The sequence below is a fragment of the Mustela putorius genome, unplaced genomic scaffold, assembly GCF_011764305.1.
Source record: "Mustela putorius furo isolate JIRA1106 unplaced genomic scaffold, ASM1176430v1.1 tig00000095_pilon_pilon_pilon, whole genome shotgun sequence".
Taxonomy (NCBI): Eukaryota; Metazoa; Chordata; class Mammalia; order Carnivora; family Mustelidae; genus Mustela; species Mustela putorius.
Genome location: NW_025421280.1, coordinates 21,759,039 through 21,785,597, shown reverse-complemented (window position 1 = coordinate 21,785,597; position 26,559 = coordinate 21,759,039). Strand labels below are relative to the sequence as shown.

General features: G+C 45.1%; 1 protein-coding gene across 2 annotated transcripts; it reads left to right on the top strand.

Moving 5' to 3' along the window:
* RBM5 (RNA binding motif protein 5) lies at positions 1-25,039 on the top strand. 2 transcript variants are annotated; one of them, XM_004760604.3, is made up of 25 exons: positions 1-127; positions 1,479-1,549; positions 3,158-3,323; positions 4,090-4,245; positions 7,947-8,016; positions 8,505-8,578; positions 11,055-11,138; positions 13,172-13,232; positions 13,697-13,762; positions 14,023-14,183; positions 14,619-14,716; positions 15,316-15,403; positions 15,578-15,655; positions 15,739-15,811; positions 16,626-16,711; positions 17,103-17,187; positions 17,402-17,493; positions 19,940-20,101; positions 20,527-20,676; positions 20,762-20,833; positions 21,426-21,605; positions 21,912-21,986; positions 22,955-23,052; positions 23,131-23,260; positions 24,389-25,039. In XM_004760604.3, the coding sequence occupies exons 2-25, from the start codon at positions 1,533-1,535 to the stop codon at positions 24,512-24,514; spliced, it is 2,448 nt and encodes an 815-aa protein (XP_004760661.1). In that variant the 5' UTR covers positions 1-127; positions 1,479-1,532; the 3' UTR covers positions 24,515-25,039. The 2 variants fall into 2 exon arrangements, with proteins under 2 accessions (XP_004760661.1, XP_044935568.1); XM_045079633.1 differs by lacking the exons at positions 1-127; positions 1,479-1,549; positions 3,158-3,323; positions 8,505-8,578 and having other exon boundaries at positions 4,174-4,245.
* Positions 25,040-26,559: the final 1,520 nt, after the last annotated feature.

The window sequence follows — 26,559 nt, the reverse complement described above, 5'->3', positions numbered from 1 at the left end:
ACAGGCGCGAGGTACTGTGGGTAGGAGACGGCCGTCGACCGAGGCGCCATTTTGTGAGGCGGCCGTATCCTGTTGGATATTCTGGGGCGCAAAACCGCTACTTCTGCCACTTTGGTCTCTCCTGGGGGTAAGTGCGGCAGCCTCTTGTAACGGCGCACGGCTCTTGCTTTTGAGGCAGGCCTTGTGCAGTCTCCCTGACAGCCGCGGGCGGCGGCCGATCAGCCCCTGCCGCATCTCTCGAGTAAGCTACCCGAGGCATTGGAAGGCCGCGCCCCTCCTCGCCGCCTGCGCTGTCAGCTTTCAGAGGGCGTCCTCCTGCCCCACCCGAGGTCCGCTTCTTTCGGGTTCTTTACTGTGCCTCTGCCGGGACGCGTCTCCGACTTCACAGCCCAACTGAACGTGGAGCCGTCGCCTGTCCCTCGGGTACTCCTCAGGGGCGACCGGCAGTTTCTAGCCGCCATCGCCCCGCAGCTGCTGCATCTGAATCCGAATCCGCCCTCTCCGGAAGGTTGTTCGGTGAAGGCTGATCTGCAGACCAGGGAGCCTCTTGGGGGCCGGGAGGGGTGTGTGCAGGCAGAAAGGGAAAGCCGGACGCCCGAGTCGGTCGCGCAGGCTGTGGCGCCGCCATCTCGGCCGCAGCACCCCACGGAGGTGGGTCCAGGCACTGACGGGGCGACGAGGGGCGGCATTAGAGATTTTGCCCAGGCCTTATTTCTCCCAGGTGGTTCTCTTCCATTTATTACTAAAGCAAATGTTCGTTGAGCACCTCCCCTGGAACAGGCAGGCGCCAGGGACGGCTGAAACTAGTTTCTCAGACCTCGCACGAATTGAACGCGGTCTAGCTGTGTGTTTTTTATCACCGCCGGGGCGCTGCGGGGCCCAGCTGGCAGCCTCAAGGGTTCGTGGTGGTTATTGTTACTGAGGAATTAAGTCGTGTGGAGCTTTGCTCTTGTCTCATTGAAATAGCTTAGGTCAGCCGTTGCGTTATAAATAGAGTAGATTTCAATCAGCGGAGCATCCCGGCTTCTAAATGATATAAACTTTTCATCAGAAGATTTTGAATTGTATGTTGCTCCTTGTGTTAATAGAGACGCTTTGATCAATGTTTTCACGGCCAACTACCCCACTGGAGTTGCTTTGATTAGAACACAGGGAGCTAATTGGATCTCTGCCCTTTTTTGCTTTGTAATCCTAAAGTAGGAGAAGGAAAGGAATCTTCTGCTTGCATCCTTTTATGAGTTTGTTATTGAATAGGGAATCTGATATTTTAAAGTAGCTTCATCTTCCTGCTATGCTTATTTTTAACAAATGATTCTTATGTTGACAGTTGATCTCCCTCCCCCACCTACCTGCTCCCACCTTAGATAATCCCTGTTAATAGTTGATGAAATTACAACCTCAGTAGTATCCTAACTTATAGGAAGATTGACTTAAGTGATCTCTTAAATTTTCAGCAGCCACTCTCTCTTGTTTCCTAGAAAAAGACAAAATTTGAATATTTTGGGACAGTGTGCTACATCTTCAGTAGGACAATGGGTTCAGACAAACGGTAAGTTACTACTATACATGTCTTTGATCTCAACATTTCATTGAGAGTGAACTGATTTTTAGAAATTGTTGATCAAACAAATACTTGAGTGTCTGTTTTGTGCCAGGCATTGCTGTTAATACCTTCATGAGCCTTGCTCTTACAAGCTTGCAGTTTAGTGAGAGAAGTGAAGTACTGTGTGAACTATGCTATGTAATAGAAGTCAGGGGGTGCTGTTAGAACACATAGGAAGCATGTGTTTTCCTGGAAACATACTGGAACGCTTCCTGGAGAAAATACTCTATAAGGTAAGTAAGAATTAGGCAAAGGAGGGAGTGGGTCACTGAAGGTTCCCAGTGTGGAAAACAGCCTATGCAGAAGCCAGGAGATGTCATACAAGTCTGCCACTTTACCCAGTAGCTGGCTGGAGCAAGCAGTCAGTGAATGTTGCTGCTGCTGCTTGTCGCTTCTGTGGTAAGATTATCCAGATTTATAGAAGTTTTGGACCTTTCTGTTGGTTACATGGAAAGTCAGTGAAAAGTTACTAAAGAATTAGTGGAGAATTAAGATGAGAGCATTTGGCTGCCATGTCATGTGGATCCTTCCACTCAGACTATTTGGTTTACATACACAACCTTTTCCAGCCACCTTCCTACTTAGTGTTGCATCTTGTCCTAGGGGTAGATCAAATTGATGGCCCAGAGAGACTCAGGAGATGCTCATGTCACACGATGTCATTATTTTAATGCTGTGTTAGCAGTCTGAGGTTCCAAGTAACTTATTAAATTAACATTTGCCCTTTTAGGTTTCTCATCCTCATACTTCACATTAAGAAGTAGTCCTAAACTACTTGTTTCATTGGTGTCTTTTTGATAAATTTGTATACTCTAAATGAGGCCCTTCTAAGCCATTCCTTTGTCTTCTCTTTACACAGAAGTTTTATGAACCTGGTAAACAATTTATCGAAGAACTGTATCTGTAGTCAAATGGGTTTATGCTCTTGTTACTAGACTTTCCTGTGAGGCCCAGTGCTATCCAGTAACCAAAAGTAAACCAGATGTTACAGGAAATGCTATTGTCTGCTTGTGCTGATTATGTCTAACAAAAGAATTTGGTTAACTGCTTGATGAAGAAAAAAAATTAATTTAACTCATCCAGGTTATTTGGTCCGTTTCCCAGTAGTGTGATACCTTTGAGAGTAGATGAGTCAGAACACACTCTCCTTTGAAATTGGGTGAAATGCTAAAAATTGCTCTCTTCCTATTTTTGATCACCAAGATCTGCATCAGGGATAAAAGGGGTGATATGTGTAGACTACAGTCTTTGGAATACATGGGATAAACTTGGACAGCCTGACCTTTAAAAAATATATATATATTAAGCCCAAACATGTGATAGTCATATCATTAGATATAGCATGATTTCCTGAAAATTATCTCTGCCTTCAGGGATATAGATGTTTTCCTAGTGTTTATAAACTGGAGTTTGGTGATAAGTTTTAAGGGATATGTCAAACTATTTGGATATCTTATACACTGAGTGGGAGGGGGGAGATGTTCTTCAACTGTGTTTTGTAAAGGTATGAAGTGTGATTTAACTTAGAGTAAATGAAAATTATTTCCCTGGCAGAGTGAGTAGAACAGAGCGTAGTGGAAGATACGGTTCCATCATAGACAGGGATGACCGGGATGAACGTGAATCCAGAAGCAGGCGGAGGGACTCAGATTACAAAAGATCTAGTGATGATCGGAGGGGCGACAGATATGACGACTACCGAGACTATGACAGCCCAGAGGTGAGTGGTCAGCAACTGGTGTGGTGTAGTTAAAGTTATGAATTGATGCATAAAGCCTCTAAGATTCTGGAAATGTAATAAGTATATCAAGTGTGGAACGCTCCTCTTGAGTATTGTATTCAAACCCTCTGTTATTCTAAAATCTGTTGAGGTAACTCTAATCCTCAAAGACAAACTGAGCCGATGGTAATAGAAATATTGGCCAGGGTTTACATAGGGCTTATCATATACCAGGCACTCTTTTGAGCACCTGACTTATGTGAACTTAATTAATCCATTATGGTAGGTGTCTTCCCATTTTAAAGACGAGGCAATTGGAGTATAATAATATACCAACCCTGGGTCTGAGCTGCTGCTTCTAAAAGTTGTAGTTTTAGTCAGCATAGTCATTTCTCATTCCTTTTTATATGTGAATATAGCTTTGTTGTTTAGAACTAATTATGCTTCCCATGTATTTTTGCAGGGTTTTTTACTTTTTCCATGCATATAATCTTCATATTATAATACATATTGTGTGATAGTATACTGTACAGTGAGTTGTTAAACCATTCTTCCTCGACTAAATGGTTATGGCCCTTTTCCCCCAGCCCCACCTCCAGCTCCACCCCCTGGCCACCAGTTTGAAAACAGTACAGTGAACATCATCATGGAGTTCCCTTACCCTCTCCGTTGTTCCTGGAGATAAATTCCTAGGAGTAGAGGGCCTCTACTCAAAGGGTCTAAACCCAGTGTTATTTTAATTGTCATTTTGTTTATTGTAAATCAGAGAGAACGTGAAAGAAGGAATAGTGACCGATCCGAAGACGGCTACCATTCAGATGGTGACTATGGCGAGCATGACTACAGACATGATATCAGTGATGAGAGGGAGAGTAAGACCATCATGCTGCGAGGCCTTCCCATCACCATCACGGAGAGCGATGTAAGGGGAAACAGCAGTTCTAATGAGCAGTCCAGTGGGCACAGCAGATTTGGGGCTTCTACCATCTTCTCACTGTTGTTTTATCTCAAGTTAACATCTCAGGCAGTGAAATACATTTCTGTCTTTAGGATGGAGATCTTTTCAGCTTGGTTCAGAGGTAAATTATCATTAGCATTTAGGCTTTGAAGTTCAACACAGAGTTGAGTTTTCGGAAATCCCTTAACTAGGGGCGCCTGGGTGGCTCAGTGGGTTAAAGCCTCTGCCTTCGGCTCAGGTCATGATCACCGAGTCCTGGGATCAAGCCGAGCATCGGGTTCTCTGTTCAGCAGGGAGCCTTCTTCCTCCTCTATCTCTGCCTGCTTCTCTGCCTGTTTGTGATCTCCGTCTTTCTAGTAAATAAAATCTTAAAAAAAAAAAAAAAATTTCTGGGGCGCCTGGGTGGCTCAGTGGGTTAAAGCCTCTGCCTTCAGCTCAGGTCATGATCCCAGGGTCCTGGGATTGAGCCCCACGTTGGGCTCTCTGCTCTGCAGGGAGCTTGCTTCCTCCTCTCTCTCTCTCTCTCTCTCTGCCTGCCTCTCTGCCTACTTGTGATCTCTGTCTGTCAAATAAATAAAATCTTTAAAAAAAAAAAAAATTCCTTAACTACAGGGAGCAGATCTTTTTCCTTCAATAGCCCGTAGAAGGTAATCAGTACATTTTTATTTAACTGGTTACTTACTTTGTGAGGATGTATCAGTAAAAACATTTTCTTCATGATCCGGTTACCCTTTGATTTGACTAAATGTGTACTATCCATCTGAAACCTGTAAGCCTGTCAAAAAGGAGGCCATTCCCTGACTCCCCACACCTCAGACTGGCCAGCTAGTGGCTTGGTATACTGGGCCCTATCTCATTTCCAATGCCAATCTCATCTCTGGCCCTCACCCACTTCTTCCAGCTACATCCATCTCTTGCCTCCCTCCCCTGTAGCCACTTAGGACATGTTTGTCATTCTACCAGTGTGCCTTTTTCTGCTTGAAGGCTTCATCATGTGAGGCCTTCCTGATCTACTGTGTGAATTGGTATTGAAAGAGGTTCTGCAGAATGTCTCTGGGGAAAGGGGTGGGGGGCGCTTACTGGCTCAGTTGGTAGAGCATGCCACTCTTGATGTTGGGGTTGTAAGTTCAAACCCCACCTTGGGAATAGAGATTACTTTTTAAAAAAGGACTGTCTGGAAGCTTTAAGGGACGTTTTTACTAGTGGAGGGTAAAGACTGGTTCTAGGGAGATCTTAGTTGAGCTGATTTTTAAGGGATAGAAATGTTTGGAGAACTAGGGGAAAGGTGTGGTAGACTGACCCTCCAGGCAGTGGGATCACACAAGCAAACTTGGGAATAGAAACATACTGAATATAGACAGGGCCTATCAACCAGGTTCATTCAGTTGAATTTAAAGGCTTTTGACAAGAGAGAGGTAGGTGGGAAAGTGCTGTTGAATCCATGTGCTAGGGTCATTCAGAGCCCAGATAAGTATAAAAGGAGTTACTTAGGGCTTTGTCCAGTAGTAAAAGAATTGAACAGCTTAGAATGTTGGAGGGAAAGAGCGGTAGTGGGAGGACAGGGAAAACAGCTGACCTCAGGTAGGGACAGCAGTGGGCATGTGGAATAGGAGATGCAGGAATTCCTACAGGAGAAGTCAATTCAAGAAAGTTTGCTTGTTAAACAGGTTGTTCCCTTATGTAGTCTGCTGGCCTAGGCCCTGGGAGTTTGCAGAGGAAGTGCATGGCATAGGGAAGCAGTGCCCTTGCAGACTTTTGGGGGCCTCCCTCCTGGCAGTGAAATAAGATTTAATGCTTTTGTATTTTAGGCTTCTTCAGGGAAATAAAAGTACCAATCATAAGAAGGCTGGTTTTCAAAACAGAATTTCTGAGTTTCCCAAATTGTGCAGTATTCTAAGCAAATTTACTTGTTGAGGTCCTTAAAACATTTTAAAATTTTATATAGTATTTAATCTCCTGAACTTCAGTTTATCCTATTCATTGTTTGAGTTTTTTTAGTTTAACCCTCCCACTGATAGGGGAACTCTTAGAGGTACTGTATTTAGTTACTATGTTACTATATGTGCTACTGTTACACTACTTTTATAGTAACTGTCTTTAGTTACTCTGATGACTAACTTTTCAGTTACTATGTTACTAAGCATAGACCTGAGTCACATGATGGGGTCTGGCTCAGTGTAGAACTTCTCCTACTCTGTGGAGAAAAATAGACATAGTTAATTGTTTTTATTGGTGGTGGTTATGGTCTGTAAAGCCACTGCAAATAGAATACTGAATATTGAGCCATCACTCCTAGGAAAAAAACAAAGTTCGGTTCCTGTGAGCCTCTGGTCACAACCATTTTCATCTGCAGATCAATACATAACCTTGTTTTAGGTGCATTTTGGCTTAGAGATGCCTTATTTAGTATATAGTGTTGATTCATTAACCTTGAACTCACATACAGCAACATTATAACTCATTTCTGAATGAAGCTTATCCAACAATATGTATTTTCTCTCTGGGGGACATCACAGCCTCCTTGTGCTTAGGAACACTAGATAGAACTTCAACACTGCACTTGGAGAGCCATTTTAAATAGAGAAATGACTGGGGTGCCTGGCTAGCTCAAGATCAATCAAGAGCAAGAGCAATCAGGGGCGCCTGGGTGGCTCAGTGGGTTAAGCTGCTGCCTTCGGCTCAGGTCATGATCTTAGGGTCCTGGGATCGAGTCCCGCATCGGGCTCTCTGCTCAGCGGGGAGCCTGCTTCCCTCTCTCTCTGCCTGCCTCTCTGCCTACTTGTGATCTCTGTCTGTCAAATAAATAAAATCTTTAAAAAAAAAAAAGATCAAGAGCAATCAGCTCTTGATCTACAGGCCATGAATCCAAGCCCTGTGTTGGACATAGAGCTTATTTAAAAATAATAGTAGTGAAATCACTAACAAAAAGTAATGAAAATGAAAAACTTGCCAGTAAATAAGACTGAAAAGGACACTTGTTTACATTATGGAAACTGAAACAAAGGGCACCTGGGTGGCTCAGTGGGTTAAAGCCTCTGCCTGGGATCCAGCCCTGCTTCTGGCTCTCTGCTCAGCAGGGGACCTGCTTCCCTTCCTCTCTCTCTGCCTGCTTGTGATCTCTGTCTGTCAAATAAATACGATCTCTCAAAAAAAACAAAAACGAAACAAAACTGAAACAAGGCAAAGCATTGCCTCGGTCTCAGACGTTGTGCATCAAGCAACTCAAAGCTTTCCCTCTGCATATGTCCGCAAATGACTTGGAAGCACCACAAGTATTGATTGACTCCCCACCAAGTACAGAGCCCAACACAGGGCTCACTCAGTCTCATGACCTGAACTGAAATCAGGAGTCAGATGCTTAACACTGAGCCATCAGGCACCCCTGTGAGACTGTTTTTCATAACATAAATAGTTGTTACCTGAAAGAAATTCCCAGGCAGCATATAAATAATGCCTTCGAGGCTGTAAAAATACATTCATTTCTTGGAAAAATATTTTATTATTATTATTATTATTATTATGGTTTTAGAATGATTAAACTTTGGTGATAGAAGTTAAAAACTTGGTTGATTAAGCATTTGTCTCAGTTCCTGGTCCTTGAAATTTCTTTGGTGTGGAATAGTTTATGGCTGAAGCTTTAACTATAAATGTGTAAAACTCTGCAGATTCGAGAAATGATGGAGTCCTTCGAAGGCCCACAGCCTGCGGACGTGAGGTTGATGAAGAGGAAAACAGGTGAGAGCTTGCTTAGTTCCGGCTGTTCTGGCTCTCTTCCCCATTCCCACTCCAGCCCCTAAAGACCATCCTGATTCCCCCAGTCTTCAAGCACATGAATTCAGAATGAAAGGTTTGCCATGGCTAAGGAATGTGACTCTTTGAAAATGATATTAGAGAGCACCTGAGGACCTTTTTAAAAACTTTGGTTTTAGGGGCTTTTTTTTCCTTCGGTAAGTAGTGATTTATAAACTCCTTGTTTGACTGTTTGTAGTCGGTTGCATGGTTACGTTTTAAGCGTGGAATCAAATCGAGTGGCACTTAGTTCAGGCGGCTTGGTTCCTTGCCATGGCAAAGTATCAAGAAGATCCCCAAGTCAAGTCACATTTGTAAAGCTGCTTCCCAATTGGCTTTGTCACGCAGTGTTGAAGCAGTGGGAGAGAGATTCACCTGTTATAAAGGAACTGACTAACACGAGTATCCCGTCTATATCTGAATGCTGTCTCTAGGTGTAAGCCGTGGTTTCGCCTTCGTGGAGTTTTATCACTTGCAAGATGCTACCAGCTGGATGGAAGCCAATCAGGTTGCTTCACTCACCAAGTCTAGATATTCATGAAAATGGAACAAGTCTGTACAATACAAAAAACAAAACAAAAAAAGGTTAAAGGAGTGGTTTGTTCCAAAGGAGTGATTTTTTTTTTAAAAGAAAAGCTTTGTATATATTAAAATTGATACTATTAGGATACATACAGCGGCAAGGACTGCACTGTAGAATTTGCTCTGCCTTTAAACATGGCTGCCTGGCAGGGCTTTGTTAATCACTGAATACCTGTTTGGTGAGTGCCAGAACATCTTGACATTCCCTCTTCCACTGCTGCTTATGTTCCTATTCATTATGTCATTGAGAGTAATCTTAAAATAGCCAACTCTCGATTTGACAGTGAAGAGAACACAGTAGAAGTTTGCTACAGGCATTTTGAAGGTATTCCTTATTTCTGCTTGGAGACCACAAGCCTCCAGGAGGCATAACTGCTCCTTTGGGTCTTCAAGGACTATTTAAGGACCTCGTGGAATTTATGAACAATAAGTCTGATGAGATTAGCTTGGGAGCTGGTGTCCTGCTGCTGTCTAATCTAGTTAAAGTGGCATTAACATTCTAATCTCCCTGAGAATGCCTTTTATATTCCGTTCAAAGCAGATCATTGATGGTTCTTTGATATAGCATTAACTGAAGTGTTCTACAGTTTGTCAAGTTAACGTTCAGTACTTGGCACTTAAATAACATTTTTTACCAGAACTCCACAGTATTGAATGCCTTAACCAAGTGCATTCTGGAAAGTTTGCTTAACTCCTTATGTTGCTTTTCTGCAGCATTTTATGATTTATCATGCATAAATAAGTTATATTCTTCGGTAATATATGGCCATTTATAACAAAGACTCACTAATGAGGGTATCATTTTGATTGAATGATTTGTTAGATTTTTTTTTTAAGCCTCTCATTTTCTTAACCCAGAGGTGACAGCCTGATCTTATACAAGTAGAGCTTCATTCATTTCATACCATGGACACCATCCTAGTAAATTCAGAACCTACACACAGGCTTCATGTGAGTCTGCTTTCTTGACATGACAGCATCTTTTGATGCAGTGACTGTATCAGAATGGCTTGCCTGGGAGTTTAAAACTCCAAGGAAATGAAAACCCACAGACATTAAAAAATCTCCACAATTTTAATGTATACAAAGCTAAGTTCATGTGTAATATTTCATTACAGTTCAAATTCACTCCAGAAATAAAAGGCCAATAGGATTAGGGACTCAGTGATAGTTTGGAGTCTCCCTCAGCACACACCTCACCTACTGGGATGATCTGTTGACATATCTCCCAGCTTCATTTTTGTTTCTGTACAACACAGTGAGTGGATGGCCCTTCAGCTCTTTCCCTCTTGGCCAGACATGCAGTCTTGCCTTTAGATATTGCAGAGACAACATTCACAGCATGTCTTAACTCTTCCAGGATTTGCAAGAACCAAATTGCTCAACAGTATGTATATTTAGAGGGGTTAGACTCCTTTTAAAAATCTGGATATCTAACCACCTCCTCAAATCTGTTCTGATAGTGTCAGAGCACCCCGCTCCCTCCCCTCTTTGCCGCCCCATAAAAAGTAAAAGAAAAGGTGCTCCTGTTAAATGAAGGCTCTTTGGGGGCAGGTGCTGGGCATACTCTTGGCTAGACTGATTGAGCTTGGAGTTTTGACCTTTCTAAGTTGCGTCCCTTTTAGTCACATGGTTGACTTGAAGGGAAAGGCGGTGAATGCATTTACGAACTCTTCCGACCCCCCTGAAGAAACTTCATTGGCTCCTGGTTACTCATCTTGAAGAGAGTACCATGTATTTCAGGGAAAAACACATCCGTCACCTAGGACATAACATGGTTTCAGTTGGCAGGAAGAAATCTCATTTACCTGCTTTAGAGTCGATGGCATTCAGAATAGGCCCTCCAAAGAAAGAGTTGTAACAAGATTCCCTTTAAAGCTGAGCTCCCCTCCCCTTGTCCCCCAGAGGACACATCCTGACGCAGGAGTTGGGGAAAGGGAAAATAGAAAAGCTTTTACTTTGCATAAAGACGGGGAACTGGGGGAAAAGTGAAGCGAAGCCCGAGGACACCATGCTGAGGCTAATAAAGTAGGAGGCAATCTCAGAACTGGGAGAGTTGTGTCTTCTGCTTTTTGAAATAGACTGTCACTCTCAGGCAGCCTGGCAATGCTGAATGTTAGGACTTCTGTCTCTGCTGGAGACACGGCCTGGTGCATGTCAGCGGTTAGAGTTTGGCAGCTTTCTCAGCACTCCCTGACTCCGTTTACCTTTACTCCGCATCCCATTCTCTTACTGCCTATCTGAAGGATTGGATGGGCAGAGTATAGGTGGCGGTGGTTGGTCCTCCCCGTATGTTGTCCATTTAATTCCAGAGCACTGATTTTTCCGAAGTGTGCTCTGCCCTGGGAAAATGGACACATGTTCCTCACAATGGGAATAACTAATTACTTCTTTTTTTACAGAAAAAGTTGGTGATTCAAGGAAAGCACATTGCGATGCATTATAGCAATCCCAGACCTAAGTTTGAAGATTGGCTTTGTAACAAGGTACGCATGTATTCTTACCAAATAGACAAAAATCCTTCGAGTTTTGTTGTTTTTTTCTTTGTCTGAACAAGAAAACTAGAAAGTATACAATAGCCAACTTTTATCATAGGGATATTTTCCTGCTTTGTGACTTTCTATGGGTCCTCCTGTGTAGATACTGGAAATACTAGAGTCCCTAGAACACTAGTAATTTTATTTATTCAGATCCAGCTTCTAAGCTCAGTATTTCAATTAGGACTTTAGGTTTGTTCCACTTTACTGTTTCTTGATTTTTGGAGGTCTCAACTTGTGGCATAGTCTCTTAATTACATTCAAGTCCTTCTGACCTTGCTCAGGTTATGAAAGATCTGTTGTAGTTAGTCGTGTTGGGAACCTGGCTGGCTGAGTCAGTAGAGCATGCAACTTCTGACGGTAGGGTTATGAGTTCTAGCCCCATGTTGAGCATAGGGCTTACTTTAAAAAGTAACAGAGGGGTGCCTGGGTGGCTCAGTGGGTTAAAGCCTCTGCCTTCGGCTCAGGTCATGATCCCAGGATCCTGGGAGCGAGCCCTACATCGGGCTCTCTGCTCAGCAGGGATCCTGCTTTCCCCCTCTCTCTCTGCCTACTTGTGATCTCTCTCCCTCTGTCAAATAAATAAAATCTTTAAAAAAAAAAAAAGGTAACAAATTTGGGGCGCATGGGTGGCTCGGTGGGTTAAACCTCTGCCTTCGGCTTGGGTCATGATCTCAGGGTTCTGGGATCGAGCCCTGCATCAGGCTCTCTGCTCAGCGGGGAGCCTTCGTCCCCCCCCTCTCTCTGCCTGCCTCTCTGCCTACTTGTGATCTCTTTCTGTCAAATAAATAAAATCTTAAAAAAAAAAAAAAAAGTAACAGAAATAAAAGAAATAACATATGGTCCTGTCACCAGTGCACTTTTTTTATTTTCTTGGTAAAGGTTGATCACTGAGGGCACTTTGGTGGCTCAGTCAGTTGGGTGCCTGCCTTTGGCTCAGGTCTTGATCCCAGAGTCCTGGAATTGAGCCCCGCATCGGGCTCCCTGCTTCTCCCTCCCACTGCTGGTCCCCCTGTTTGTGCTCACTGTCTGTCAAATAAATAAATGGTATTAAAAAATTAAAAAATAAAATACCAAGAATATACATTAAAAAAAAAAAGATCGATTGATTTGAGAGACCACGCGTGCAAGAAGTGAGTGACTGGGTGGGGCAGAATCTCAAGCAGATTCCACACTAACTAGGGAGTCTGACACAGGGCTTGATCCCACAGCCCTGAGATCACAACCTGAGCAGAAACCGAGAGTCAGACGCTTAACCAGCTGAACCACCCACGTGCCCCACCAGTGCACCATTTTGAGCTGGGGTGTTGCCATTGACATTCTGAGAGTACTTGGATTCTTTGTCCTGCATGTGGTGTGTGTCCGGGAGGGAACTAGACAATACTCCATTTATGTCGTGTTTGTGTATATAGAGTGGTCGATATAGTGAGTGCTTTTTTGATACAAGAACAAGAACTTTGGGATGCCTGGGTGGCTCAGTTGGTTGGACGACTGCCTTTGGCTCGGGTCATGATCCCGGAGTCCCGGGATCGAGTCCCGCATCGGGCTCCCAGCTCCACAGGGAGTCTGCTTCTCTCTCTGACCTTCTCCTCGCTCATGTTCTCTCTCACTGTCTCTGTCTCAAATAAATAAATAAAATCTTTAAAAAAAAAAAAAAAAAAAAAAAAAAACAAGAACTTTGCCACTGTAGGGTTTGCTGTAGGGTTTTGGGGTGAACTGAAGCTTTTCCCCAACTTGATAAAAATAGAATTGTACTTCAGAATCTGTCAAGATTTGTTTTTCTTGGGAGATTTCACAGTGAAACATTTTTTATTTTAAATTTTTAGGTGAATGCCCCTTTGTCTTGGTTACACGGTATCACTCTCTGCTTTTTTATTTGCTTACTGGGACTTGTCCATGGCCCTATTGCTCTAACCCACTTAATTAATAGTAAGCCTAGCCTGGTATGAGAAATAATTACAGAGAAAACTTTTTTCTTCCAGTGCTGCCTTAACAATTTCAGGAAAAGACTAAAATGCTTCCGATGTGGAGCGGACAAGTTTGGTAAGCCCACACTCAGCTGTTTGGAATAAACACTAAAAACCTGACTAGTTGAAATGTCTGCGAACCTGAAGAAAAGTATAGATTGTAGGGCATTTCAACAAATAATTCATATATTTTTCTTATACTTTCTTACCTTACATTGGGTAGATGCTTCTGATGATTGTGGGTGCAGAGGCTTCTATTTTCCAAAATTAAGCCTGCTCACCTGGTTTGCATTCTGCGTCTGCTTTTCTTTAGTACTGAGGTAATGTCAGTCCTCCACTGGCCTAGTTTCTGCATTCCACATTTATCACGTCAAAACGAATCATGTTTTATTGTAGCCACGGATGTTTCTTTAAAAAATGAGTGTTACATTTACTTACAATTGAAACTTGGGGTTTGAATGTATTTCTTTACTAAAAATACACTGGTTTATTTTTTGTTCGTCTTAAGTTACTGAGTCTCCCTGTCTCCTTCCCTTCTAGACTCTGAACAGGAAGTGCCCCCTGGAACCACAGAATCTGTTCAGTCTGTGGATTACTACTGTGATAGTAAGTCCCACTATGCCCTTTTGGCCTTTGTGGTAGAAGCTGACCTCAGTTGGAAGTTTTTGTTCTCTTACCCTTTTTTAATGAATAGTGATGGCTTCAGTTTGTCCCGTAAAAGATTGGTTTTTAGAGTCTTCTTCATGTCAAAGTGCAAAATATGCTAGAAATCTCCCAGAATGGATTTGTGTTTGTCCTTGAGCCTGCCTTGGAAAGCACTGGTGGTGGGAATGCACATACATGCCATTTGTCTCTTTCACCACCAGCAATCATCCTTCGAAACATAGCCCCGCACACTGTGGTGGATTCCATCATGACAGCACTGTCACCCTACGCGTCGTTAGCTGTCAATAACATTCGCCTCATAAAAGACAAACAAACCCAGCAGAACAGAGGCTTCGCATTTGTGCAGCTGTCTTCTGCAATGGTGAGGTGCTCACTGAATCTTTGCTTTTAAAAGAAACTGGGCTTTCAGAGGCAAATGTGGTTCATCTAATTTTAATACTATGTGAAAGGCTCCTGGAACCCAGAGTTCAAGGCTGCATATGATAAGTGGTAAAAATAATAGTGTATACTTGTAGATAATTGGCAGAAGTGAAGTTTGAGCCACAGCTTAATTTTTTCTTCTTGTTTGTTTTAGATTGGTTTAGCATTTACTTCTTTAATAATATGGGGTACCTTCATGTGCTGGAAGAAAGGGCTATTTTTTTATTTCTTTAAGGTTTTATATGCATAAAAAATACTGTGTAGAGTTGTTTTGTTTTGTTTTTTAATAGAAACCTGCACTACTTTGAATGGGGTAGGTGATAGGGAGAGATTTTTAATTACATGACACAACTGTCTTTGTTGACATTCTCTTCAGGATGCCTCTCAGCTGCTTCAGATACTGCAGAGTCTCCATCCGCCTTTGAAAATTGACGGCAAAACTATTGGGGTTGATTTTGCAAAAAGTGCCAGAAAGTGAGTGGCTTTATTGTCCTTATTTAAACTGCTGTACTTGCACACTTGCCCAGGGATGTTTTGCTGACTGAACCTTAAGCCCATGTTCTCAACCCTGAAGCACAATCCTCCCTGGTTGCTGAGGTCGGGAGGGAGACAGTTGTCTGTCTTTTCTTACAGCATATGCCCTCCTGTCCTGAAAAAACAGTTGCCAGAAAACCTCAGAGCAGGACAGAGGCACACATGACAGATGGGTTGAGAATATGTGCTGTGCAAACAGCTTCAGGATAGTGTAAACCCATCTGGAAATAATTCTTTCCAGAACAGCGTGCTAACAGCTTTGTATAGAGTGAGCTTCAGTCTAGAGATGTAAATTTCCTGTTCGTAGTATGATTACTCATCCCACAGACACCTTACTAGATGGCAGGATACAGACTACAGCAGTGATGTTACAGAGGCATTTACCCAGTGAGGCATTGCCTGTGGGGACCACTTCCTGCTCTGAAATGAGGCCTTTCTGGCACTCGAGAGCTCCCAACAAAGGCTAGAGTGAATTGCTCATCCCTAGCGGTGTGGGGGGACAGATTGGGAGCCACATGCTTGGGTTTTTGTGGTTTCAGAGACTTGGTGCTGCCAGATGGTAACCGGGTCAGCGCCTTCTCTGTGGCTAGTACGGCCATTGCTGCTGCTCAGTGGTCATCCACCCAGGTAAGGTGGAGGATTTTTTTTTTCCAAGTAGTGTGGTGGTGCCCAAAGTCGCAGAAGGGAGCTTTCCTCTGGTGTCTTAGGAGCTCTCCAAGGGCAATTTTAGGGAGTGCTTCCTGGCTTCTTTCTTTGATGTCCACTGACCTCACCTGTGTGTCCTCTTTTGACATTTTGTAGTCTCAGAGTGGCGAAGGAGGCGCTGTTGACTACGGTTACCTGCAGCCAGGCCAGGATGGCTACGCCCAGTATGCTCAGGTAGGCAGACTGAACCAGCCTCCAACGTCTCCTGTCCAGAGCATGTCTGAGAATAGCAGCTTTAACAGTGGACTTTTCTTCAGTACTCACAGGATTACCAACAGTTTTATCAGCAGCAAGCTGGAGGATTGGAATCTGATGCATCATCTGCATCAGGTAGTAAACTTCATCTCTGTTATAGCTTTTGTTTAAACGGCTGTGGTTTAGGAGATAGGGCGCATCCGAGGGTGCACTTTCAGGGTTGTCACCTTGTGCCGAAGGTTCTGGGCAAGATCAGGAATGGATAATAGCCTTTTAGAGACTGTGCTGTGATGAGTGTTTGTTCTCAGAATTCAGCTTGTATCTCCTTTGGCTGCGGCATTTGGAATCGTTGGGTGCCCACGTAGGTTTGTGTGAGCAGAGGGTATGGTCCTATAGTCTGGTGCCCAGACATCAATCAGATGGCTCATTGTAAGAAGCGTTTGCTTTGGGTTTTTTTTTTTTAATTATTAAAGCCTTAGAGTTAAATCTTTTCTGAAGCCCAGACCAGTTAGGGATTCTTCTCTTCTTCTTTCCATCATGCAGAAAATTTAGTTTTGTGTGTAGCTGTCTAGTAGGATTATAAAAATGATAATGTTGTATGGTTCCAGGATGTTTAATAGGAATTAGGTTACTAAGAACTGACTCTTACATGGGGCGTCTGGGTAGCACAGTTAAGTGACTGGTTCTTGGTTTTGGCTCAGGTTATGATCTCAATCTCATGTGATCGCACCTGCTTCGGGATCCACGCATAGCTGGGCCTATGCTTGAAACTCCTTCTCCCTCCCCTCCGCCCCTTCCCACCAAGTTCTCCCTCTAAAAATCAGTAAATCTTTAAAAAAAAAAATAAAAAACTGACAAAGACAGAAGGCTAGGTTGGGCAGTACAGATAAAAATGTGTGGCTTGGAGTTCAGTGCCCTGGCCCTTGCTAACCCCTGTGTTTACCATCAGGCACAGCAGTGACCACCACCTCATCGGCCGTAGTGTCCCAGAGTCCCCAGCTGTACAATCAGACCTCCAATCCACCCAGCTCTCCGGTAATCCTGTCGTCCTAAATACAGAACTGGTGACTGTGGGGAAAACTTTGTTTTGCTGTCCAAGTATTATCCTTTCCTGCTGTGTGAGCCAGGATTGAATAGTACACAGACATTCCAACCGTACTTCTCTCTGTCTGGTAGTATTAGATAATAAAATAATTTGGGGTATGTATTTAAAGCATAAGATTCCGAACAGGGTGTATGCTTTCTGCATGCTTCGACTTGACCTTCAGGAAGAAAGTTGTCAGCATGTGTTTTGTTCAAGGATTGCCTTAGATCATTGCTGCAGTGTGTCTGTCCGGGGAGCCCTTCCACCTGGATGATTGCAGTGATTTAGTTCTCTTAAGAGGCTTTACAGTTGAAATTATATTGAAGCTGCTGTTCTTTCCAGACTGAGGAAGCACAGCCTAGCACTAGCACAAGTACACAGGCCCCAGCCGCTTCCCCCACTGGTGTAGTTCCTGGTACCAAATATGGTAAGCCAAACCTCATGGGGCGTTGACAGTTGGAAGGTCCTAGTTGTTGTCTGTGTCTAGTAAGAGTTCCTCTCCCTTTGTGGGGGCCAAGAGGGACACTTGGGGATATGAGAGAAGACAGCCATTAAGGCCTGCCGCATCTCAGTGGCTTAGAGGTTGAAGGAAAGCGCGTTCCTCACCTGGAATGACCATGCACTGGGTTTTGTTTTTGCAGCAGTACCTGACACATCCACCTACCAGTATGACGAGTCTTCAGGATATTACTACGATCCAACAACAGGGCTGTACTATGACCCCAACTCACAGGTAAGCGCACGCTCTCCTCCCCCATTTCACTAGAAATATCTTTGTTTCGCTCGGTCCATTTATGAGGCATGACAGGAAGTGTCTCCTGCAAAGGAGCAAATGACCCACATTAGTTTTAAGTTCTTCAGAACCATCAAGATGTAATTTCTGTTTTAGGATTTTAATGTTTAAGGTTAAAAATGCATAGTGATCACGTAGAAAAATACACAAAGCTGAGGTGTACATTTGTTTGAATGTTTCCGTGTAAGCACATTCATGTGTATACCGGCCCTGAGGTGAGCACTTGCTGGTCAGTACCAGCCCTCTTCGGTAACCTCTAGTCTGACTTCTGGTACCATTATTTTGTCAAGTTAAAATTTATGGGTGGGCTGATAGTGTTTGTCAAGACCTAGATAGGAGTGTGAAAACGTGATTTCTTGTGTATTTTTTTTTAATTGAGTTAAAGTTCACTGTTTGCTTGTTTGTTTGTTTTGGGGGGGGGTGCTTAAGTAGGCTCCACACCCAGTGTGGACCCCAGCACAGGGCTTGAGCTCATGACCCTGAGATCAAGACCTGAGTTGAGATCAAGAGTCAGATGCCTAACCAACTGAGCCACCCAGGCGCCTCCTTCAGATTTTTTTTTTTTTTTTTTAAGATTTCTTTATTTCAGTAAGAGAGTACGTGCACAAACACATGCACGCACAGCAGGGAGGGACAGAGGGAGAGGAAGAGAGAAACCCAGGCCAACTCCCCACTGAACATGGAGTCAAACACGGGGCTCAATTCCACGACCCCAAGATCAGACCTGAGACGAAACTAAGAGTTGGATGCCTAACTTACTGCACCACCCAGACCACCACCCAGACACCCTTAGGTTTTATTTTTAAGTAATTTCTACACCCAGCTTGGGGCTTGAACTTAGAACCCTGAGATCAGGATCATGCTCTACCAACTGAGCCAGCCAGGCACCCCTTGCTGTTTGTTTGTTTGTAATTCAAAACGTTTCATCACCCCAGAAAGAAACCCTGTACCGTTAGCAGTCACTCCTTAGTCCCTCTTGACCTCAGCAACCGCTCTTTCCTTTCTGTCTCTACAAATTTGCCTCTTCTGAGCATTTCATGTAAATAAGAGTCAGATAACATGTGACCTCTTGTGTCCAGCCTTTTTTACTTAGCATCCTGATATATTCATGAGGGTAGAAATTAGCAGATCTCTGGGGTGATGTTTTATTTTGGGTAGTGGTATATTATTTTAAAGAGGGAAGGCAGCTTTAACACTCCATAAATAAATAATTACCTATGACCAGAAGCTATATATATAGAATAATAAAATAAGTGCTTTTAACAGGAACTTGGCATTGAGAGCTTGTGGTTTCTGAGAGTGAGGTGTGAAGCGGAGAGGGACCACCTGAGCAAGCTAACCTTGCATGGTTCTGCCTCTCTTGTTTGTGAAGGCTGACCGTTATCCAGGCAGTTCTTAGTGGCCATAGCTGTTGTGACTCCTATGTCTGACCCATGCCAGTTTCCCCCAAAAGAGACATAACAGACCATCTCCCATGGGTCCCTGCAGGTAGAGTGAATGACTAGGGAATAAGGAAGAGGAGAGATAGGAGCTACCTATCCACCGTTGAGGTGCCTAGATGTATCAGGGTCGGTTCCTTCACTTACCACCTTTCAGGCTCCCGAGCTGGCTCTTTACAACCCTGTGTTTGGTTGCCTGCGTTCGGGTTTAGGGCAGTTGAACCCAGTGAAGAACTATTAACTGGTTGTCATGGAGGATGTGTGATTAAAAGCTCCTCCTGAACAAGGGGCACCTGGCTGGTCCAGTCAAAGGAGCATGGACTCTTGATCTCAGGGTTGTGAGTTCAAGTCCCATGCTGGATGCAGAGATTACTAAAAATAATAATTAAAAAAACTTTTTAAGAAATCCGAACCACCTGTTTTGGCCTCCTGTTTTGTATCAGTTGTCTGTCATTGGAAAGGAGTCAGACACATGGCTCTTCGGGTGCCCTTCAGGCCCAGGGATTAGATTAATGGAACTACGCTCTTTAGAAACCATATTCTGCTTTTGCCCAAGAAGTTTCACACCTCTTCCCTGGCTGGTTCTTCATCCTTACTACACCAACACATACGGCAGCTTCTCTGGGCAGGAAAGACTACTGCTCTGCAATATGTTTTGTGTTTGTGTTTAGTTTTTTTTGACAAAACAATCTTGACAACCTTTTTTTTTTTTTAACTTATTTATTTATTTGACAGAGATCACAAGTAGGCAGAGAGGGAGAAGCAGGCTCCTTGCTGAACAGAAAGCCCGATGCAGGGCTCGATCCCAGTACCCTGGGATCGTGACCTGAGCCAAAGGCAGAGGCTTTAACCCACTGAGCCACCCAGGCACCCCTTGACATAACTTTTTAACAAAATAATCCTTTAATGGTACAAAACAGTCTGTATTAATTGTGCTTTGTTTCTAGTACTACTACAATTCCTTGACCCAGCAGTACCTTTACTGGGATGGAGAGAAGGAGACGTATGTGCCAGCTGCGGACTCCAGCTCCCATCAGCAGACAGGTCTACCTCCTGCAAAAGAGGGGAAGGAAAAGAAGGAGAAACCCAAGAGCAAAACAGCCCAGCAGGTGAAAGACCATGACCCCCTGACCTCAGTTCTCTCTGGGTGGTTGGGCTTTTTTTGTTTTAGTTTTGGTTTGGTTTGAGTTGCAGCATCTGTGTTGGTTTTATTTGGATGTTTTTAAAAACGGGGCCACATGTCTTATTTACATTAAGTTCGCAGCGCATTTTGTAATTTGTTAAGGTTACCATACATTGTCAATTGCCTGTGTACATACTTAGAGGGAAGAATATCCTAGAAGATTCACAAGCTTTTGCATAATATTCGTTCATGACTGTGGTCATATGAAGAAATTTGTGGGTGGGAAGTAAGGGCGTGCGGGCTGGTTGCAAAGCATGTGATTGAGGTGAGACTCTTACTGGCTGCTCACTGTGGCACCAGACGCCATTCTCTAAAGTCCTGTATCGTTTTCTCCTGGTGGTTCGGCATTAGATCGCCAAAGACATGGAACGCTGGGCTAAGAGTTTAAACAAGCAGAAAGAAAATTTTAAAAACAGCTTTCAACCTGTTAATTCCTTGAGGGAAGAAGAAAGGAGAGAGTCTGCTGCAGCAGATGCTGGCTTTGCTCTGTTTGAGAAAAAGGTAACAACAATAGCAGGAATGGCTGCACTTCGAGCTGGGAACTGAAGTAAAACTTGAGGCTTATGACTGATTCTCTGTTTCCCAGGGAGCCTTGGCCGAAAGGCAGCAGCTCATCCCAGAACTGGTGCGGAATGGAGACGAGGAGAATCCTCTCAAGGTGAGGGAGGACCGCCGGTGTGTTTGTGCCGTTTGTGCTCCATGTCTCACTGGGAATCTCCGCTTCATCTGGGCTGTGATTCCTCCTCAGAACTGGATAAGCTCCTGTCAGTGGGTATTGAGAGCAGCTCCTGCACATACAATGTGTGTCCAAGGCTTTGTTTTCTGGGTGAGAGCTGGTGAGCTGGAGCGTTGAATGAAACCTGAATTCCTAAGCTCAGTTGAGTTTTATTGCATTTGTAAATAGAGCATCTTAACAATCTGGAAAGAGAAAATTAAGACAATAAAATGTGTTACTTGATAGGTAGTGGTCTGTGTGGGCCATTACTCTGATCTGTTCTATTTGGGGTTCTCATCCATAGTTGTTTGGAAGCAACCATCCAAGAACTTTTCCTGGGTCCCAGGAGGCTGGCAGGCCCTGCCCTTAAGGACTTGACTGTTGTGCCCAGTTGAATGAAATGCAGTTCACTGTTGAAGCATGGCAAGGGGCAGTGGGAGCTCTTGCACATCTGGAATTACACTGTTAATCTGTCTAGTTACATAGTCCTGGCTCCTCACTGTGTGTGTCCAATGACCCACCCTTTTGTCCCCAGAGGGGTCTGGTTGCTGCTTACAGTGGTGATAGTGACAATGAAGAGGAGCTGGTGGAGAGACTCGAGAGCGAGGAGGAGAAGCTAGCCGACTGGAAGAAGATGGCCTGCCTGCTCTGCCGGCGCCAGTTCCCCAACAGAGATGCCCTGGTCAGGCACCAGCAGCTCTCAGACCTTCACAAGGTGGCTGTGCTTCTCTGAGCCATTCGGAGGCAGGGAGGGGAGGTGATGTGGGTGCCCTGACTGTGGTGAAGGTTCAGCAAGGCCCTGCCTGGAGTGATTGCCTTTAAAAGGCTGTTCTTATTACAGTCTGTTCCAGATCAAAGAGTGGCAAGGAGCATGGTGGGTCCATATACACCAGGCTCTGGTTTTCCTGCCTTGGTATACTGAATGGGCTTTGACTCTCAGAATAAATATAGATATTGATTGAAGTAGACATTGCAGATCAGTATGGTCTGAATTACGATGTCTGTCAAATCTCTTGTACAGCAAAACATGGATATCTACCGACGATCCCGGCTGAGTGAGCAGGAGCTGGAAGCCTTGGAGCTGAGGGAGAGAGAGGTGAATGAGCGTCACTGTGCCACTGGAAGGAGTGTCTTGTATCTCCCTTTAGCTTTTATTTGTAGCACATAGTTCCAGGTCTCAGGGGCAAGATAGGATTTGTCACATATTGTCACCTGGGCATTGTGGCTCATGTAGCCCGTACCTGGGGGCTCTGTAGGTTGTGAGCTTTGCTCACAGGTACTGAATGCCGAGTGCTTGCTGGTGAGGTACACTGGGTTTTAGTAAGGAGAACGCAATCTTGTTTGGCCTGCGGTGAGGGAGGCTTCCTATTAAGCCCAGGAGACATCAGGGCATAAGACTACTGGAGGGATATGGACGGAAGCAGCGGGCAGGGCAGGGCAGGGTTTGGGGTGAAGGCAGCAAAAGTGAGGCCAATAATGGAGAAGCATTGGATCGTTCATGAGGCAGGTTGAGGGCCAACCGGGTTTAAAATACAAATAGAGGCCAATGGGTTAGAAATGAGCCAGTGGGCAGAGTTACTTGAAATTTCTCACCCCACGATCATTCTGTAGTTCACACTGTCAGTAGTTAGGGCTTCAGCTTTCCTGTTCTTTTCCACTGTTTATGGTGCCGCTCCCCAGGGACTGATGAGCAGGTCTCTGGACGCCACCTTGGTGCCGTCTGTCCCTGGAGATCGGCCTGTCCCAAGTGGGGAGAGGAACGGCAGCTCTGCCTTCCTCTAGGCTGCACTCATGGCCAGGCAGCCCTGTCCAAGGGCTTGACAAACAGTGGCTAATTAAGTAAAACTCCTTGGTGCAGGTGTAACTCTGCCCCAGGCCCCACACACAGTAGATCGGACTGAGCGCAGTGAGGGAAACAAGCATGTTTGGTATCTCAGACCATCTTAAGAGGCCAAACTCCAGATGAGGAAAGTCCTTGAGGGTGGTGATCATGAAGTCTGAGTGCGTTAGCCTGTTACAGATTCCAGTCTGAATGTCTCTAGCATCATTTGTTCTCCCACACAGATGAAATACCGAGATCGAGCCGCAGAAAGGCGGGAGAAGTATGGCATTCCGGAACCTCCAGAGCCCAAGCGCAAAAAGCAGTTTGATGCTGGCACTGTGTACGTGTTGTGCACCTTTTCCACTTCATTAGCTGGGGCTCTGGCTGTTGTAAGTAACTGTGTGTTTGCCACTGGCAGGAATTACGAGCAGCCCACCAAAGACGGCATTGACCACAGTAACATTGGCAACAAGATGCTGCAGGCCATGGGTTGGCGGGAAGGCTCCGGTTTGGGACGGAAGTGTCAAGGCATCACAGCCCCCATCGAGGTAAGCAGTGAGAGTGGGCTTCGGCGGTTTGCCAGCTTATTCTAGTGAGGAGACAGCTGGAAGCACCCACATAGCCCAGGGCCCAGGGATGGGTTCATGTCTCTTCGGGCCGCGCCACCAGCCTGTGGGAGTCTTGCTCCCTGCAGGTTGCCCTTAGGTCACCAACCTCCTTTATGATGTCAGTTGAGAGGAATGGGAGTCGTACCCTACTTGATTTTTCTGGTCTTTTGCTATCTTTGGGTAAAAGCCATCTTCTGAGAAGTGTATATGTCCTTTTTTAGAAATAGTCTCTTATTTTTTTTTTTAAGATTTTATTTATTTATTTGACAGACAAAGATCACAAGTAGGCAGAGAGCAGGCATAGAGAGAGGAAGGGAAGCAGGCTCCCTGCCGAGCAGAGAGCCCGATGTGGGACTTGATCCCAGGACCCTGGGATCATGACCTGAGCCAGAGGCAGAGGCTTTAACCCACTCAGCCACCCAGGCGCCCCCAGAAGTTGTCTCTTAACACCAACTCAGATCCACGTAGCTTAGATTGGATTTTTTTTAAAGGTGTACTATGCTTTAATTTCTAAGTGATCTTGGTCATGTAAAAAATAAACTATGATTTAGTAGGATTTTTATCCATGATAAGAAATCCTTTAGTTGGTCAGAGCTCAGATTGAGATACGGCCTCAGGGTCAGAAGTCCCACCCACTGGGCTTCTGGACCAGAGCATCACCAGTGATCAATCCCTCTCAGACCTGGCAGCACAGCTTAGGTCAGACTGTTAACAGCCAGAACATGTTGGTCTCGTGCAAGTAAGTTCTGACATCGGACTGTCCTGCTATGATCCGTGCCCGTAATTACCAGGCCTTTCTAGGCTTCTGTGGAGTGCTCTGGGGCCCTCACTAGGCACAGAAGCTTGCTGAGGAGGCACTGGGAGACAAGGTTGGGGGATGTGTCTCTCTCTCTGCCTGTCTTCCTTAGTGCATTTTATTTCTTCAGTCCTTAAACCTACCCTGGGTCTCCCAACTTCCTTCCTCCTGTCCCTGGTGGGTGGTTCTGGTTGGGAGTCACCCGGATGAGCAGGTGTTAGAGCAGTCCACACCCTCCCTGCCAGCTGCTGACAGAAATTTTGTTCCCCTAGGCTCAAGTCCGGCTAAAAGGAGCTGGCCTGGGAGCCAAAGGCAGCGCATACGGACTGTCGGGTGCAGATTCCTACAAAGATGCTGTCCGGAAGGCCATGTTTGCTCGGTTCACTGAGATGGAGTGAGGCTCAGAGAGAGAGGGAGGGAGGGAAAGATGACAAGGAGCTCCTCGGAGCACAAGGAGTGGTCCATCTCCTGAATTCACTCTTAACACCTGTCTCTTTAAGGGCATGCCTTGTGCTGTTAATAGTTTTTAGGGCGAACCACTCCATTCTACAAGGTTCTCCCACTTAATAGGAGTTCTCCTTATATGGACTGTCTGGTGAATGGCCTTCCTTCCTGCCAGAGGGCTTGTGAGCTGGCCAAGGGGACAGTGGGTCTTTTATACTTCAGTGTACATAGTGTAATGTAGTGTGTTTTACGTGTGTAGCCCATGTCATGGTCTGTCAGCCCCTCACACTCCTAGGGGGTGTTGAGATGCCCTAGGTGGTATGTGACACCAAAGCCGCCTCTGTCATTTGTTGTGCTGTCTTTTCTTGGCAAAAGCCTTATGTATATTTGTATATTACACATTTGTACAGAATTTTGGAAGATTTTCAGTCTAGTTGCCAAATCTGGCTCCTTTACAAAAGAAATACCTTGAAAAATGAGTGTCTGTGTTTCTTTATTCTCGGGTGACCAGGTGTGCAGAGCATGTCTGAGCTAGTCAAGCCCGATGGTGAGATAAGTGTGTTAAAAGTTATTTATAAATAGTATTTTATGCTATTTTCCTTACCCCAATCATGTTCAGATTCTTAACTTCAAGAGTGTGTTAAAATGTTTTAAAATTCTTCATGAAAACTCAGTCATAACTGAGTCAGCTTTTCCACTTCCATTTTCTAAAGACCAAAGAGAATGTGTGCACTTGTGAGCCTCCAGTTTCCACAGACTATTCCAGCATGCAGCATCGGGCCGTTACAACGCTGCTGAAGCACAGGGCCTGAGAGGGTCCCGTTGCCCTCCGTGGCACTCCACTTGCTTCCTGTCTTCTCACCTCAGTTACTGAGGAGCTGCTCCCGGCTGTTGCAGAGTTGGCCATTCTAAATGGGGTCATCCCGTCCTTGTCATCTTGGCGAGGGCAGGAAGTGTGTCTGAGGCTGCTCTGGGGCCTGGTGTGATGGGGCATCCATGGTGCCAATCTGACTGAACTGAGTGCTTGGGCTCCATGTTTGGCATATAGTCAGGGAGGGGGCTTACTCTGAAAGCTGGAATCCCACAGCTTTTTTTTTTTTAAGATTTTATTTATTTATTTGACAGAGATCACAAGCAGATGGAGAGGCAGGCAGAGAGGGAGATAGAGGGAAGCAGGCTCCCTGCTGAGCAGAGAGCCTGATGCAGGACTCGATCCCAGGACCCTGAGATCATGACCTGAGCCGAAGGCAGCGGCTTAACCCACTGAGCCACCCAGGCACCCAATCCCACAGCTTTTTTGGGTGGTTATATTTTCTTATCTTCAGGCAGGCCTGGCCCTTCTAAAAGGATGGAAAGTACTCAGGAGGCACTTGCAAAGTGAGTGCTTTGGGGCCCTCACCCTAGCCTCCCAGGGGGGCCTTGGAAAACGAGGAGTCAAGTGCAGAAGCCCCACACCTGGGCTTCTGTGGGGTAATTCCTCACAAGTAAGGATCCCCCTGATGACAGATTCCTGCCTTCCAGAGTCAGCCCTGGGGTGAGGAGACCACCCTGCCTCCAGAGCTGTCATTCATCCCGGACATGATGCTGTCTTCGTGCTTGCACAGCAGTCCCAAGAAACCTAGTTAAGTGGATCTGACAGCCAGCCTGGAAGATTCTTCCAGGTAGAGACACATCCTGAGTCTTGGGAAGCTCTTAATTACATGCACCCAGCTCATCAAAGACTGACTAGAAGCCTCTGGGTGCGGAGGAGGGAAGCCCAGCTGAACCCGGGCAGGGAGCCAGGCCCCCATCAGCCATCTTGAGCCCCAAATAGGCTGCCCCACACCAGGAAGGGCTCTTGCATCTGTCCTGTAGTGCTTGGTGTGGACACCCACCATTTTCAGCTGTTCAGGAATCCCCCAAAGACTGCTTGGGACCACAGCATCTTAGAGCCTGGCATGGGCTTACCTGTAAGCATGAAGTTTGTGTGTAGCCTCTCAGAGAAGCTGGAGGCCCCCAT